Source organism: Zingiber officinale, chromosome 6A (assembly GCF_018446385.1).
Source record: "Zingiber officinale cultivar Zhangliang chromosome 6A, Zo_v1.1, whole genome shotgun sequence".
NCBI lineage: Eukaryota > Viridiplantae > Streptophyta > Magnoliopsida > Zingiberales > Zingiberaceae > Zingiber > Zingiber officinale.
In genome coordinates, this window is record NC_055997.1 from 110406160 (window position 1) to 110422344 (window position 16185).

At 33.4% G+C, this 16185-nt stretch overlaps 1 protein-coding gene across 1 annotated transcript in view; it reads left to right on the plus strand.

The window, feature by feature from the left end:
- The first annotated feature begins 208 nt into the window (after positions 1–208).
- LOC121997416 (twinkle homolog protein, chloroplastic/mitochondrial-like) overlaps positions 209–16185 on the plus strand; it is a 30492-nt gene continuing 14515 nt past the window's right edge. The window contains exons 1-13 of the mRNA XM_042551812.1: positions 209–480; positions 596–711; positions 3457–3512; positions 3656–3713; positions 3807–3902; positions 6941–7024; positions 7130–7210; positions 7307–7372; positions 7512–7622; positions 12933–12980; positions 13089–13174; positions 13432–13492; positions 14269–14451. Coding sequence (XP_042407746.1) covers positions 252–480; positions 596–711; positions 3457–3512; positions 3656–3713; positions 3807–3902; positions 6941–7024; positions 7130–7210; positions 7307–7372; positions 7512–7622; positions 12933–12980; positions 13089–13174; positions 13432–13492; positions 14269–14451 — 1275 coding nt within the window. The 5' untranslated portion in view covers positions 209–251. The remainder of the gene's footprint in view (positions 481–595; positions 712–3456; positions 3513–3655; positions 3714–3806; positions 3903–6940; positions 7025–7129; positions 7211–7306; positions 7373–7511; positions 7623–12932; positions 12981–13088; positions 13175–13431; positions 13493–14268; positions 14452–16185) is intronic.

The window sequence follows — 16185 nt, forward strand, 5'->3', positions numbered from 1 at the left end:
AAACAATTATATATTTTTTCAAAAGTTTTAAAATTAATATTTTCGTTTTTAAAAAATAAACACCGAGAGATTAAACGGTCGATTGTATTTTTTCCATTTATTTTTCGATAAAAAGGTTTTTATTTTGAAAAACTTAAAATAGCCAGCAAGTCTACACGTGTCCACAAGCGGAGCTACGAGGGAAAAACCCTAATTAGACCTCCGGGCTCCCTCTTTTCTCTTCTCTCCTTCACGTTGTTGCTACTTCAGTGATGCTCTTTACAGTCCCTCGCCGCTCTATCCGCGGCCTCCTCATGGGTGGTGTCAAGTACCCCTCTGCTCTAAACTCGGTCTGCTCACCACCGCCGTTCCTCCGCCACCGCTTTCTCCATCTCCGCACCTCAATCAGATGTCCTCCCGAAGTCAATAGCCTCTTCTGTTGTTTGAAGTCTTCCCGATTCTCCTCCTGCGTTGCTTGCCGTAGCACGGGTGCACATGCCGGTACCCAGTTTAAAAAATTGATTTTGTTGTTTGCTTTAGATGTTAGCTTCTGTTAGTTTTCGTTTTTCCTTCTCACGAACTTTTTACTGATTTTATTTCCCATTTGATGAATCAGTTGAAGGCGATGAGGTTGCTAAGCGGGTAGATTATTTGACATCGAAGCTGGAGGCATTTGGGATTCATAGTCGTGAATGTAAGCCAGGGCAGCAAGTTCGTCAATTATGCCCAAAGGTCTGTTTATTTGAGCTCTGCCTCCTAGCCCTTTGATTTGCTCATACAATATATTCAAACCAGGATCTCATGTAATTTATGACTTTTGCTAACAATGGACTAATGACATCATAAGATTTGCCAAAAGGGGACGTGTATAACTTGTAACTTGTGACTTTCTTTTATCTATATAGTTGGGTGAAAATTTAAATTATTTTATACAGAATCAATAAAAGATGAAACCTATATGTTCTCAATTAGAATAGCTGGTCGATAAGGTTGTTGATCGCCAAAATTTTTTATCATTTGGTTTGTTGGTACAAAGCATAATTTCTATTGTGAAAATCTTGTTCATTAATTTGTTCTGCATGCATTTATGTTGGTTAAAGTGATGCGAAAATGAACAACCTATAAGCTATTTTGCACTTGTAAGGACAAAATGATTTTAAAAAGTATACAGTAAACAAGAAAGAGACTAAGAAAACCATGAGTGAAGTTAAAAATGAAAATTTCAAACACTTATATCGATAGCTAGATGCCAAAGAAGGGGAAAGCAACATCTTTAAAATAGCTAAAGCGAAAGAGAGGGTGAAAGAAATCTTATCCAAAAAATAAGATGCATTAAAGATGAATGCATCATGGTACTAGTGAATGATGGGAAAATAAAAGCGCAATGGAAGATGTATTTTCATCACTTTTTAATAAAGGTGTAGCCGTGTAGGTGATCAGCTTAACTATGTTGGAAATTTAAATTTTTATCGAGATTTTAAACTTCAAACTTTAAATGAAATGCAAGATGGAAAAGTTTTTGGACTAGATGGTATTCCGATAGAGGAATGAAAATGTCTAGGGAATTGAATGGTCTCCTCCCTTGGTTATTGCATGACTTACGAAATTATTCAATCTAATATTAAAAATAAAAAATATATATATTTGATCAATGAACGGTAAGTACTCTAGTCTCCCTATATAAAAACAAAGGAGATGCATACAATTATGCGAATTATATGGGCATTAAACTAATGAGTTATATCATGAAACTTTGAAAAGAGTGGTAGAAAAATACTAAGGAAGAAGACTACAATGATTGAAAATGAATTTGAATCTATGGCTGAAAAGTTGATATTGTATATGTTTGCAAATGATGTTGTTTTGGTAGATGAGACTTGTGAAGCAGTAAATGTGAAGTTCAAATCTTGGTGGAAAAGACTAGAAGTGAAAGTAACGACAAATATATGGAATTTAAGTTTAACAATATTAGACGAAGTAAAACAATTGTTATGATAAGAGATGCCGAGTTATTTGTAATTGAAAGCTTTAAGTATTTTAGAATTGTCTTTGCAAAAGAATGGAGGGGTTGAAAGATATGTTTTACATAGAATACAAGTCTTTTTTGATCGTAGGCACCTCTAAAATTTAACAGGAAGTTCTACAAAATGACGATCAGACTTGATATATTACATGAAATTGAATGCTGGTCTGTGACTTGAGTACACGAGCAAAAGATTAAAGTTGTAGAGATGAGGATGTTAAGATGTATGTGCAGACATACGAGGATGGATAGAAGAAGAAATGAGAACGTTAGAGAAATATTCGAGGTTGTGCCTATTGTGAAAAAACTTGAGAGATGTGCTTAAGATGGTACAGACATACAATAAATGTTCTAATTAGGTAGTGTTGTAAAACGGGTCAACCCGCCAAAAACTTATCATGATGGGGTAGGCCGACCCACCATCTTGGTGGACTAGAAAATCCCCAACCCAATCTAAGGCAGGTTGCGGATAGGTGTGGTCAACCCATGAGCCCACCAAAAAATAAAAAAAAAAGGTTGAAAATTTTAAGATTGGGTTGCAGATTAGGTGGGTCTAGCCCCACTTTAGTTTTAAAGTTTTGAAGTTTTTTTCTCAACCCATGAGCCAATCTGCCACGGGCTGACCCAATTGGGCCCGCAACCCTTGTGGGTTGGCCCGCCTTAATCCGCTTTAAAATGAGTTTATAAAATTTTAACCTAAACTGCTTAAATTGTTTGGCGGGGTGTGGTTTAGCGGGGTGTGCCAATTCGACATGCCCAATCAAATAGACGGCTCTACAATTAGACAATGTGAAAGTATGACAAATACACACATGAGGAAAAAGGAGACAAAAAAAACCTTGGTTAGCAATGATAAAATGAGATAAAATTTATTTAAATATAGATGATATAGCAGTGGATAGTGGCCGGTGGAAAACTTCAACGGGGCCGGGCCATCGCCCAGGTTCGGTGTTACTTGGTTCGACATTTTTTTTTTAGATAGAGCTCAATAACATAGGAGGATCCATATAACCAGCTTCATTTAGTAGGATAATGCGTGGTTGGTGTTGTTATTCTAATATCATAATCCACAATCCAAGAATTCATTTATATGAAACGATTAAAACCTGATGTGAAACCTTTCTAGGCGTTACTAAAGAATCACTTACATATAGTTTGATGGAGGGATAATTCTATATAGTTGGCCTGAAATTGTTGTTCTCATGGCTTGTAGTAATTGTTACATGGCATCACTTGGCTTATGTATAATGATGATTTCTTTAGCTATAAAATTATAATGTAGGTGTCGACATGTTTGGTTTCTACGAGTCGATGTGCAAATATTAAATCATAGGGAAATTGTTTAGGTAATGATGTTCACATTTGCTTTTGCTGTATTTTCTTTATTATATTTTAGACTAGTGTCTGTGTGTTGAAGTGTGCCTAAAAATAACTCGTGATCTTTGATTGGTTAGTGTGAAGGAGGGAGTTCCGCGGAGAGCAGCCTTTCATTTCTAATCAGAAAAGATGGGTGAGTATTATCAAATTTCTTATGATAGCATGTTTGTGATACTTATTTGTGCTCCTGTTGCTACTTTGATTCATCTGGCTTCACGTCCTTCTTGATAGTGATTTATTGTTATTTTGTTCTGTGATTCTATCTTGACCTTGTAGAGATTCAGCCATGTGGCAATGTTTTAGAGCTAAATGTGGTTGGAAAGGTTATATACCGGTATTGCCCCCCTACTGTAATTTACACATATGGCATTACCACCACCATAAATCTGTTCGTAAGTCTGTGTGCTTTTGTTAATCTTGCTTGCAGGTTTATGGAGATGCCAATACAACTTATGCTTCAAAAAATAAGAATTTTAGAGTAATCACTGAAAGGGATCTTCAGCTAGAGCCATTATGTGAAGAGGTCATGTATATCTTGATTTCCTTATGTGATTTCTCCGGCTTCTATTGACCCTGTGTTATGTTAAACAGCTCTTAGTTAATAGAAGAAACCAATACAAGATGCTATAGATGTGCTTATATTTTTTTTATTTCTGCAGATATGCTTGATATAGAACTAATAATAATATTATTATTAAATTAGTGAGAATCTACCAAAGGAATGATCCAAGTAGTATAACTTGAGAATTGTTGAACGGAAGCCTTTGACATTACTAAATTTAATTTTCCAATTAACTAGTATACTTATGAAATATTATGGTAGTAGATTATTTATTAGATCGTATGATTTATGATTCATAACATGTGATGCATTGTGATTTGCATGTAGAATTATAACACAACAACAACAATCAAGCCTTTTCCCACTAGGTGGGGTCGGCTGTATGAATCCTTTTACGCCATTGAGCCCTATCTCCTATTATATCATCATCTATATTTAAATAAATTTTATCTTGTTTTATTGTTTCTAACCAAGTCTTTTTTTGTCGTCCTCTTCCTCGTTTGATATGCATGTTTATCATAGTTTCACATCGCTTATCTGGAGCATTTATTGATCATCTAAGTATATGTCCGTACCATCTTAAACGTGTCTCTCGGAGTTTGTCCTCAATAGATGCAAGTCCGATTTTCTCTCTAATGCTCTCATTCCTTATTTTGTCCATCTTCGTATGTCCACACATCCACCTTAACATTCTCATCTCTGCAACTCTCATCTTATGCTGATGTGCTCGAGTCATAGCCCAACATTCAGCTCCATATAACATAGTAGGTCTAACTACGGTTTTATAGAACTTACCTTTAAGTTTAAGAGGTACTTTACGGTCACATAAACCACCCGACGCTCCCCTCCATTTCACCCATTCTGCTTGTATTCTATGTAAGATATCTCTCTCAAACCCTCCATTATTTTATAAAAATGATCCTAAATATTTAAATCTCTCGGTTCCGGGCAACTCATCCTCTCCTATCTTAACAATTGTTTCATTACTTTTAATATTACTAAGCTTAAATTCCATATAAAGTGATATTAAATTAAACTGAATATATTAGAGATTAAATCAAATCCATTAGAAAAGAAGAAAGAAATCATGAATTTTTATTATACAATAGAAGTATAAAGGTGTAAGAAAATAAAATATTAAAATAACAATAGCAGTTGAAGTATCACAGTGGATAACAGCTAAGGTGGACTTGACATCTAATAATTATTTAAAAAATATAAATCTTGTCTTGTCTTGTCAATATACAAAATGGGAATAAGGGTAAAATTAAAAATGACTTTGAAGTCTTGTCAGGCAAAGGTTGTTAGGCTAATATCATCATTCATTTGACAACAATGGTTATTTTATGTAAAAACATTTGATTAAGAATTTCCTAGTATTCATTTTATTATAATTATTAATGGAAGTCTATATACCTTTTTTTTATGAATCATCATCAACTTATGCCATTTATACTATTATGCCATTAAATGAAATATTATATTATGTTACATGACTTTAGTAATTATAATAAAGTAGAATTAATGGTTAACATATTTTTTATACGAAGCTTACAATTCATGAATTAAAAAATTTACCAAGGCGATTCATTATTTGAATCTTTATTTGAAAATCTCACTTGCTTTATTTTTGTTTGTCTTGTTTTATGCAAGATTTTTACTTTTTTTTTTTTTTTTGACTCCTTAGGATCTATTTCATATGTAGGGCTTTAAATGATCCAAGTTTTATGTTGTTTAAGCTTGTTTGATAAGGTAAACAACCAAAACCAAGCCGAACGTAAAATTAACCAAGCTGTTGAGATGGTTGATCAAGCTTGACTTGTTTTTTAATTTTTTTTCCAAGCTCGAGCTTGGTTCAAGCTTAGCTTAAGCTTGGTTCTAGTTTAACTCGAACTTGGTTCGTTTAGATGTTATCAAGTTCTTAATTTGAGTTTATTTGATTAACTGAAACTTTTACACTTTAACCTTATTTGGTTGGCTAGTTATCTTGATATTACAAGTTTGATTGTTCATTTTGAAGACTTGTTTGCTCATTTACAAGTTTGATAAGAGATTTATTGATGAACATAGTTTACAAGCTTTATTTGTAGACATTGTTCTTGAACATTGTCCACAAACATTTTAAAATCTCAATTCACGAATATTAAATAGCTGAACATATATGTATATGTTATCGAGTTCATTTAATTAAATGAGTTGATTAAATTTGTTCATTTACTCGATCTTGTGTATATTGAATAAATATAAACAAACTCTTACCAAGCTTGCTCATGAACAGTTTTGGTTCATTTGTAACCTTATTTATAAGACACATCTCTTGTTTTTCTATAGTTAAGTCTATTGGCAAGGATTGATAGATGATGTGATTTACTTAAATTAAATCTTTTCATTTACTTTTCCAACTTATTTCATATTTTTAGAAAGAAATATCTCAATAGCAAGTAGGAACTCTTCAATGAAATTTTGTCATGCAATGTAAAGATGATGATGAGGTTTGATCATAATGTTTCCATTATCTAGACGAGGCTGCCATTTACTAACCATGATAAGATAGTAGTGTTTTATGGTAATATTTTTTTTCTCCATAGATTATTATTGCCTTTGGTTATAGAAGAAAAGGAGTGCTTGTAATCTTTTTTTCTTTCTTTATGATTTCTTTGATAAGAGATTTGTTGATGAATATGGTTTACAAGATTTGTTCAAGAACATTGTTCGCTTATATTTTAAAATCTGTATTCACAAACATTAGTAAGCTGATCATATATGTATGCCAGTTTCTTCATTTAGTTTAATAAGACAATCAAGTTTGTTTATTTAATTGACCTTGTGCATATTGAATGAATATAAAGAAACTTTTATCAAGCTTGCTTATGAACAATTGGTTCATTTACAACATTATTCATAAGACACTTTTTTGTTTTTCTGGGGTTAAGTTTATCAGCAAGGATTGACAGATGATGCGATTCACTGAAATTAAATCATTTCATTTAATTTTTCAGCTTATTTCATATTTCTCAGAAAGAAATATCTCAGAAAAAACTCTTCGAAGAAATTCTGTCATGCAAAGTAAAGATGATAACGAGGTTTGATCATAATGTTTCCATTATCTTGACAAGGTTGCATATACTAACCATTATAAGACGGAAGTGTTTTATGTTAATCTTTTTTTTCTTTGTTTTTTCTCATAGATTATTATTACCTTTTGTTACAAAAGGAAAGGAGTGCTTGTAAGCTGCAGTTATCGTACTGTCTCCAAGAATATTTGGCAGGTTCGAGATAATATATATTTTTCAACTCTGAGCTTATTTTGCTCTAAATAGTGTTTCTATTTTCTAAAACTCAGCTTTTTTTTGTCCATGTTTTAGGAATTGGGCACAGAGAGCATCTTTTATGGACTTGATGACATAAATCAAGCTACAGATGTTATAATTGTAATCTCTTGTGCTTATATATAATTAATTATACTTTTTTGCTTTGGTAACACATGTTTCATATTTTTTAGTTTGAGGTTTATGTTCTTAATTTATTGAGGTGTTTTTTCATCTCTTTCCTTCATTTTTTTTAATGCAGGTTCTAAGTGAAATAGATAAGCTCTCTATGGAGGAGGCTGGCTACCTCAATTGTGTTAGTGTACCTTGTGGTGTAATAGATCAAATTTGCAACGGTCAACTTGATCTGGAGGTTTTAGACCTGGAATATAAACAAATTTGCTTATGCTATTGAATTCTGTGTTCTTTTACGCTTTGTTGTTTTTATGCTCAGTTTTGAGTCTTTCTTTGTTAAGATTGTTATGCTATAATTTTAATGTTTCCGAGGTGAATTGTTATGATGTCAAAGCAAGCACCCAATACTTTGATGTTTTTTTTTTTAAATTTCATGTCATTATTGTCTTCATAAGTTTTGTTAGTCCTAACTATTTTTGGTTGGCCACATGACTCATCCTTCCATTGAACATAATCCTATGCAAGACCATATTATTGGTATTAATGAGAGCTCTCAAGTCATTATGTTAGTGTTTTCTTTGGTTTCCAATATTCCTTACACTGTCAATCATTATATCTTTTGGTGTAATTGATTCCACTTGTTTTACTATAGAATCTATTCATTTCTTTGTATAAATTTTATTTCAAGTTGCTTATTCCATATGTTTGTTAGGAAATTATCTGTTATTGATTGGGAAAACCCTCTATCATTATAGTAATTTTTCTCTGTACATGAAGCATTGTTTAAAACACCAATCAGACTATTTTCTACTAACTGATTACTGGTTCATGCAATGATGAGAGACAACATACAAATTTTTTATACCCACAGGTCATCTTATGCCTTTGTTTTTCTCAGTGATACTGTGTACTAGAGGTATAACAGATGGTCAGACTGGTATTGGAATAATTCTCCTCGATAGGTTAACCAAAATTTCTGCTGGATCCTGTCTTTGAATTATTGCGAGATTGACTCAAAACTTTGGTTAATGATGCACTGATTTATTCCATCTAGATATAAAACTACAAATAATAATAATAAATACAAGAGTTTTGTATGCTAGAAGCTTTCAAATACACAATCCTTAAAATTAACGTATGCAACGTATATTGGCTATTTCCTTTGATATAACTAAGTCTTCCACGATATCCAAATTTTTATAGGATTGACATATGATGTGTAGAAATCCAAGCATCATCCGCAATAGCTGTAAAGTCATGAGAGATACTAAAGTCATAACAGAAGGGACTTTTCTCCATGAATTTGATTCATAGTGAAAGAGGGACTAGCTGATTCTCTCATTTTGTTACAATATGTTGTTTTGAAAATTATGACATTTGATTGGTTAGCTATATCCCTTTGCCTAGCTACAGAAGTTACATGATAAGAATATAATACTTTTGAGGAAATCCTTATCACCATCTATTCTGCAATCAACTGCAATCAAACTTTACATTATCTTCTGAGAACATGAAACTCTTTAAGATAGTCAATTTGAAGCTGTCAATTTGCAATTATCTACTTGTATAAGTCCTCTTAAACTTATTTTTGGTTCTTGACAATTTAATTGAGAGATATACTAGCTAATAATTCTGCAAAAACCAATTGAATTTAGCAGTGTTCTAAATGGAGGCCAAGGCAGCCACCTAGCTAGGAGGCGGGCATCAACCACACCGCCTTTGCCTGAGGCGGTGCTTTAGGCGGTAACTCACCTCCTTCCACCACCGCCGCGCTTGGAACCGCCACTATTGTTGGTTGCTACTCGGAAAACCTAATGGTTCCACTGTACAAAAATTTTGTACAAAGGTCTGAACCTTTTCCTAGCTACCATGTGTTCTTTTAAATTAAACTTGGATCGCCTGCGGAACTTAACACGTTTAATCCAAAGTTTAATTTATTTGTTCTTTTAAGTTTAGACTTGGATCTCCTGCGGAACTTAACAATTTCGATCCAAATCACCTAGGTTATTAATTTCATTAAATATTAATTTCCAAAATTGGCTTCCAGTACTGACGTGGCGAGGCACATGACCTTCTTGGATATGGGAGCAATCACCACCGACTAGACAAAGCCTTTTAAGGAAAACTAATATTTAATTTCCTTAAATAACTTTAGGTCAACCGAAAAGAACAATCAAATCACAAGGAAAAAGAAAAACAAAAGAACATAACATCGAAAATAAATTCGAAATACTAGAATCGCATGCCTCTTGTATTTGGTATTTTTACAAAGAAATAAAACTAGCATGATGCGGAAAAACATTACTAGTTATACCTTTCTTTTGAAGACAAAGACCTCTTGATCTTCTACCGTAATCCTCGGACGTTGTGTGGGCAACGATCTTCCGAGATGAGAACCACCTTTCCACCTTCCTTCTTTCTTCTAGATTTCGGCCACAATAAATTTCTTCAAGGATGAAGAATTTCGGCCACCACCAATGCTCCAAGGGATGATAGAGACGAGGCTTGCTTTCTCTTCTTCTTCTCCTTCCTTGATTCGGCCACAAACAAAAGCTCCATCAAGTGGATAGATTTCGGCCAACAAGAGGAGAGGAGAGAAATAGGGCCGGCCACCAAAACCAAGGAAGAGAGGGAGGAAAAGAATAGAGGTTGTTCTCTCTTGAAGGCTCCTTCACCTCCTCTTTTATAATCCTTGGTCTTGGCAAATAAGGAAATTTTAATAAAAACTTCCTTAATTCTTTTGCCATGAAAAGGAAAAATTTATTTAATTAAAAATAATTTTTCTTCTTATTATTATAATGGTCGGCCACACCAAATCTCCAAGCAAATAAAAATTTTAAACACAAATTAAAACTTCCTTATTTGCTTCCGGAAATTTTATAAAAAATTTCTCCAATAATTTTATCCCTTCATGATTGGTTAATAAAAAGGAAATTTTATAAATTAAATCTTTCTTTAAACATGTGGATAATTTCCGGAAAGTTTTCTCTAAAAATTAAAATCTCCTTTCAATCTACAAATAAGGAAAGATATCAAATCTTTTCTTAATCTTTTGTAGAAACTAATAAAGAGAATTATTAATTTTTAAACTTTAAATCATGAACATGGTTAAAAGGAAAGTTTTACCAAAATTAAAATCAACCTTTAATCTACAAATAAGGAAAGAGATTTAGCTCTTCTCTTAATCTTTTGTAGAATCTTAAAAAGGAAAGATTTAAATTTTAAACTCTCTCTTATACCAATTGTTTTATAATTGAAAAGCCTGAATTCCACTGACAAATAGGGTCGGCCACATGAAGCACCCATGAACCAAACTTTGGCCTCCCCTAGCTTGGTCTCCAAGCTAGCTTGGCCGACTCCTATGGGATGAGTAAGAAGGTGGGTATAGGTGGGTATAGTACTCTATAATTAAGAGGCTACGATAGGGACCGAGAGGAGGAATTGGTTTTGATCTCCCGCTAAAATTAAGCATCCCATGTTCGTCCGACACACAACTTAATTTTATCAATAATAATTCATTCCACTGAAGAACTATTATTGAACTATCGCACCAATCCCAAATTACATTTGGGCTCCTTCTTATGAGTGTGTTAGTCTCTCTGTGTTTAAGATAACAATGTCCACTAATTAAGTAAGTTCTTGACAACTCACTTAATTAATATCTAGCTCAAGAGTAGTACCACTCAACTTCATCGCCATGCCGGACTAAGTCCACCGCAGGTTTTATGACAATCCTTATGAGCTCCTCTTGGGGACATTCTCAACCTAGATCACTAGGACACGCTTTTTCTATAATCAACAACACACTATAAGTGATATCATTTCCAACTTATCGCTTATTGATTTATCGAACTAAATCTCACCCATTGATAAATTAAAGAAATAAATATCAAATATATGTGCTTGTTATTATATTAGGATTAAGAGCACACACTTCCATAATAACTGAGGTCTTTGTTCCTTCATAAAGTCAGTATAAAAGAAACGACCTCAAATGGTCCTACTCAATACACTCTAAGTGTACTAGTGTAATTATATAGTTAAGATAAACTAATACCTAATTACACTACGACTTTCCAATGGTTTGTTCCTTTCCATCTTGGTCGTGAGCTGCTGTTTATAATTTATAAGGAACCGATAACATAATCTTCTGTGTGTGACACCACACACCATGTTATCTACAATATAAATTAATTTAGCAACTACATTTATCGTAAATGTAGACATTTGACCAATGTGATTCTTATTTCTAGATAAATGTTTATACCAAAAGCTAGGCTTTTAGTATACATCCTAACATGTGGCTACCTTTTCGCCACCGTGACGTGTCCGGACGCATCGCCTGGGCCGGGAGGCGTCACCCATGCTCAGCGATAAACCCGGATGACGCATCGCCTGGCTCGGTAGTGTCACCCGGCTTGACGATAGTCCCGGATGCATTGTTCGAGCTCAACAATGCATCTTCCCGATGATGCGTGACTCATTGTCCGACCAAAATAGCGCGGACAAGTTGTGAGTTAGGGTTTAATTAAATAACTTTAGGTTAATAATTTTAATCAACTTCTAATTATAATTAAGATAATTTAAATAGACTTAATTAAAGTTTAATAAAACTATATATATATATATATGAGTTTTTTACTCTGTGCGTTTGATACCTTGCACACTTAAAATTTTGTTTCAGTTTGATATATATATATATATATATATATATATAAATTTTTTACTTTGGGCGTTTGATTTGATACCCTGCACACCTAAAAATTTGTTTCAGTAAATTTTTTTTTTTTTGCTTAATATTAGATGAGGAAGAGGAAAACCAAAAAAGACTTAGTTAGCAACAATAAAACAAGATAAAATTTATTTAAATATAGATGATGATATAATAGGAGATAGAGCTTAATGGCGTAAAAAGATTCATACTGCCGACCTCACCTAGTGGGAAAAATGCTTGGTTGTTGTTGTTATTGTAATACTAAAGGCAAAATCTTATTGACACAGCTGGTAGCTTAAAAACAAAAAATGGACGCTGGCCCCCATGATAAGCGCCCAAATTGGGCGTCCAGGATAACAAACAATTATTTATTTATATATATTATTTTAAAATATTTAGATTAAATTTATATTTTTAATTAATATATTTAAATATTATTAAGAATAATAATTATTTATAATATTATGTATAAAAAATAGTAAAAAAAAATCAACTGCCTAGGTGGCGGTAGGCGGTCACTGACCGCCTAAGGCGGCGGTAGGTGGTCATTACCGCCATTTATAACACTGGAATTTAGTTTTATTGAGGGTGCTTTTTCAGACATATATTTGATTTTCTGATTTATGTTTGCTGTGGCAATATAGTGTAACCTACTAATCTTGAGAATATCTATATTCTTCAAATATCTATATTGGAAAAATCATTGCAATAATCAGAGTATTTTTGTTTTCTTATATATATATATATATATCAATTTTTTAATTACATTTTATACTTTGTATACTTAATATTCAATATCAGAATCTAACACATCATTTTATTATGTTAAGCCAGGATACAAAGTTCCAATATTTGTGGAACTGCAATGAGTATCTAGAAAAGGTAGGTTTTTCGTGAAACAAATAAATAAGAATTGAACATTAGCTTGGATTGGCTGAGTGATAATTGCTTTGTTGATTTTGTATGAAATGTTTTGGTTGAACTTCTTAGGCATCTCGGATAATACTAGCAACAGATTCTGATGACTCGGGCCAAGCTGTAGCTGAAGAACTAGCACGACGCCTTGGTAAAGAAAGGTTTGTTTTTTATCATCAAAGATTCAGCATGGGTGACCATCTTTTATCCTTTTTCATGTTTGTCAATGTGCATGATTAATGGTTCTTTGTTAAATCATGGTTCTTTGTTCTTATCCTCTTAAATGTTTTTTACTGTTGTAACAACAATCACAAGTCTTGCTTGCCAACTGTTTGGGCTCCACTATATTGATCTTTTCATGCTGTTTAACTCTAATCATTTTTATATCATAAACTGTAAATTTCTTATTCTTGACTAGGTGCTGGAGAGTTGAGTGGCCAAAGAAAAATGATGCTGAACTTTGCAAAGATGCTAATGAGGTTTGCTCAGACTTTTTTTCCCCTAAATTTGAGAGTTTAGAAACATTAGTTCTTGTGGTTTTGAGGAATTTCTTGTTTGTAAGTATCTACTTCCACACGTTTTAGAATTTTCTAAAATTCAGCTTAGGTCACATTAATTGACTATTTTTTAGTTTTTAAAAATATTATTGTAAGTAAATATGCATTTTATTTTTTCTTAGTTAAACTCAGGACGATCCATGTTTCTTTTTGTGCTATTTTGTGTCAGCATCCAAAACTGGACCAATAACTGAGTCCCTAAAAATTTCTAGAGACTTCGATCCAGTCAAGTTGCTTTTAAGGCCATGCCACCATAAGTTCGCAGCCACTTCTTAAGAATATGGGTTTTGAGTCAACTAGTTATAGGAATGTAGGCTGTACCTGGAATATGACAGATTTGGATTTTTTTCTTAGTTGCAGTACGAGGTGTATAATCAAGATTTTGTTCCATAGTTTTCATTAATTTGCTGCCTCTTAATACATGATTATGATTTCTTTCTGGGCACTAAAGAAGTGTCATATCGGTTGTCATTAATTTTTCTGTTTTACATTTTTGATTATTTGAATGGGTTAAGGGAGTTTGTTTATGCATGTAGATTCCATTTGTTTGACCAACTATCTAACCTTCGACTGAAGAAGGCCTCTGCGGCTACCTGTTTTCCCTAACATCTTAATATTGAAGCAAAAAAGAAAAAGTGATTTTTGAGGTTTTCCCTCGTTATCTTGTCGTAAAGTTTTTTTTTACTCTTTTGCTCCAGGTTCTAATGTATCTTGGACCAGATTCTTTGAGGAAGGTTGTAGAAAATGCTGAATTGTATCCTATAAAGGGTCTATTTAAGTTCAAAGATTTTGTTCATGAGATTGATGAATACTATTACCAGAGTAATAGAGAACACCTTGGTGTCTCTACTGGTTGGAGAGCTTTGGACGGATTATACAATGTAAGAATTTAACTTGATTACTCATGGGATATGTTTTTGATTTATTTAAAAAACTAAAATGCTAACATTTCCTTCTCCGAGTTTAATTTTTATTCTGATTTGTTTAGTTTACATCTAGCCATATACGCGGTGATATTTTTTTTATTGTGTGTATTAATTAATCTATTCAAGCTAGCTATTTTTTATTTTTTTATTTTTTTATTTTTTTGGCATAGTTAGTTAGACCTACCCTCTAACGTACTAGCAATATGTTCACATTTCTCCATAGTTTTAAAACTGATTCCGAAATCAAACTGAGGAGCTCTTGGACATTGGTTAACTGATCGAACCCATGTTCAATCAGTCAATTGTGATTCAATCTGGACAAGCTAATTGGTTAGACTGATATTTATTATATCCATTTAAGATAACCAAAATTATAGTTGTGAATAATCATAATTATTCATAAACCTATATATCATAAGCACATAAGGTATAAGCATTGTTGTAGAACTAGATTAATCAGTTTGCAATTACATTAGTATTTCTTCTGATGCAATTATCATTAAGGCAGTTTAAAATATGAAAAAAATATTTTCTCTACCCACCAAAATTTAATTACGTGAAACTATGAATGAGCCTGTTTGAGATTTCAATCCATCTGAGAAAACTGATCCAGCTTTTTGAAAATCAGTCATTTCTTATGACTTTGCATGCCCTATTCACGAACTAACCTGAGCAGGAGCAGTATCTGATCCTTTTTTTCCAATCACCTAATTGTTTGGCAGGGAAATTAATTCTACCATCGAAAACTAAAAGCATGAGTCTACATTCCAATATACCATATATAAGAAGCGTGCATTGCATTGCTGTGATTGTTATAGAGGACATGGCTAACACTCAACTGTGTGAGTATACGTGATACAGGACATGACTGGAAAGAGTAGTTGATGAGAAGATAGGAAAGAACAGGATAGAGGGAATAAATGAAGTAAAGAGGAGGTAGAAAATGAAAAAGAATAGAATAAGAGAGATAAGGTCGGAAGAGAGGGAGAAAGGAGTTGGATAGATGGTTAAAAGAGAGATGCTTAAATTTACTAACTCATAATATATCCTTAAACTGTAATGCTAGATGCTTTATATAAGTGTTATACTGCATTGCATCTCAATTCTGCTAAATAAGATAACAAGTTAACAACCCACTTGATACGATGATGAAGATTGCCCCCACCCCAAAAAAAAAGTGGGTCAAAGAAAAAAAGACTAGCTGACATGGAGGTCAAAGTCAAACGGTCAAAATCGTAAAGTTAGGCGGATTATGAGACCGCAGAGTGTGGATAAGGCAAAGTTGGCCGAGTGGGCCCTGGCTCCTATCGGACGTGAAGTGCTCACTTGACCGACCGAGCGACCAACCTCCACACTTACAGTCGAGGTTAAGAGTCAAATACTAAGTTATCCGGTCCATCGTCTTGGCCGATTGGACGTAATACGCCTCTCCGACAACAGTAAGGTTGAATGAAGAATAGGACGATAGCTCCATTCAGTACAACCGAGCTGGTGATGCCTTGGCCGAGTGGCCCCCGGTCGGGCTACAGCGGGACCCACATACATGTCTTATCGTATCCTTTTGGAAGTTTGTGCAGTCGACAACTAAGACCTATAGGCAAATCATATTTTAAAAGCTTCCAGCCTGTCACATCAGAGATTTATGTGTCGACTTATGGAAAGGTTTCAGAGATACTTTTCAACTTATCT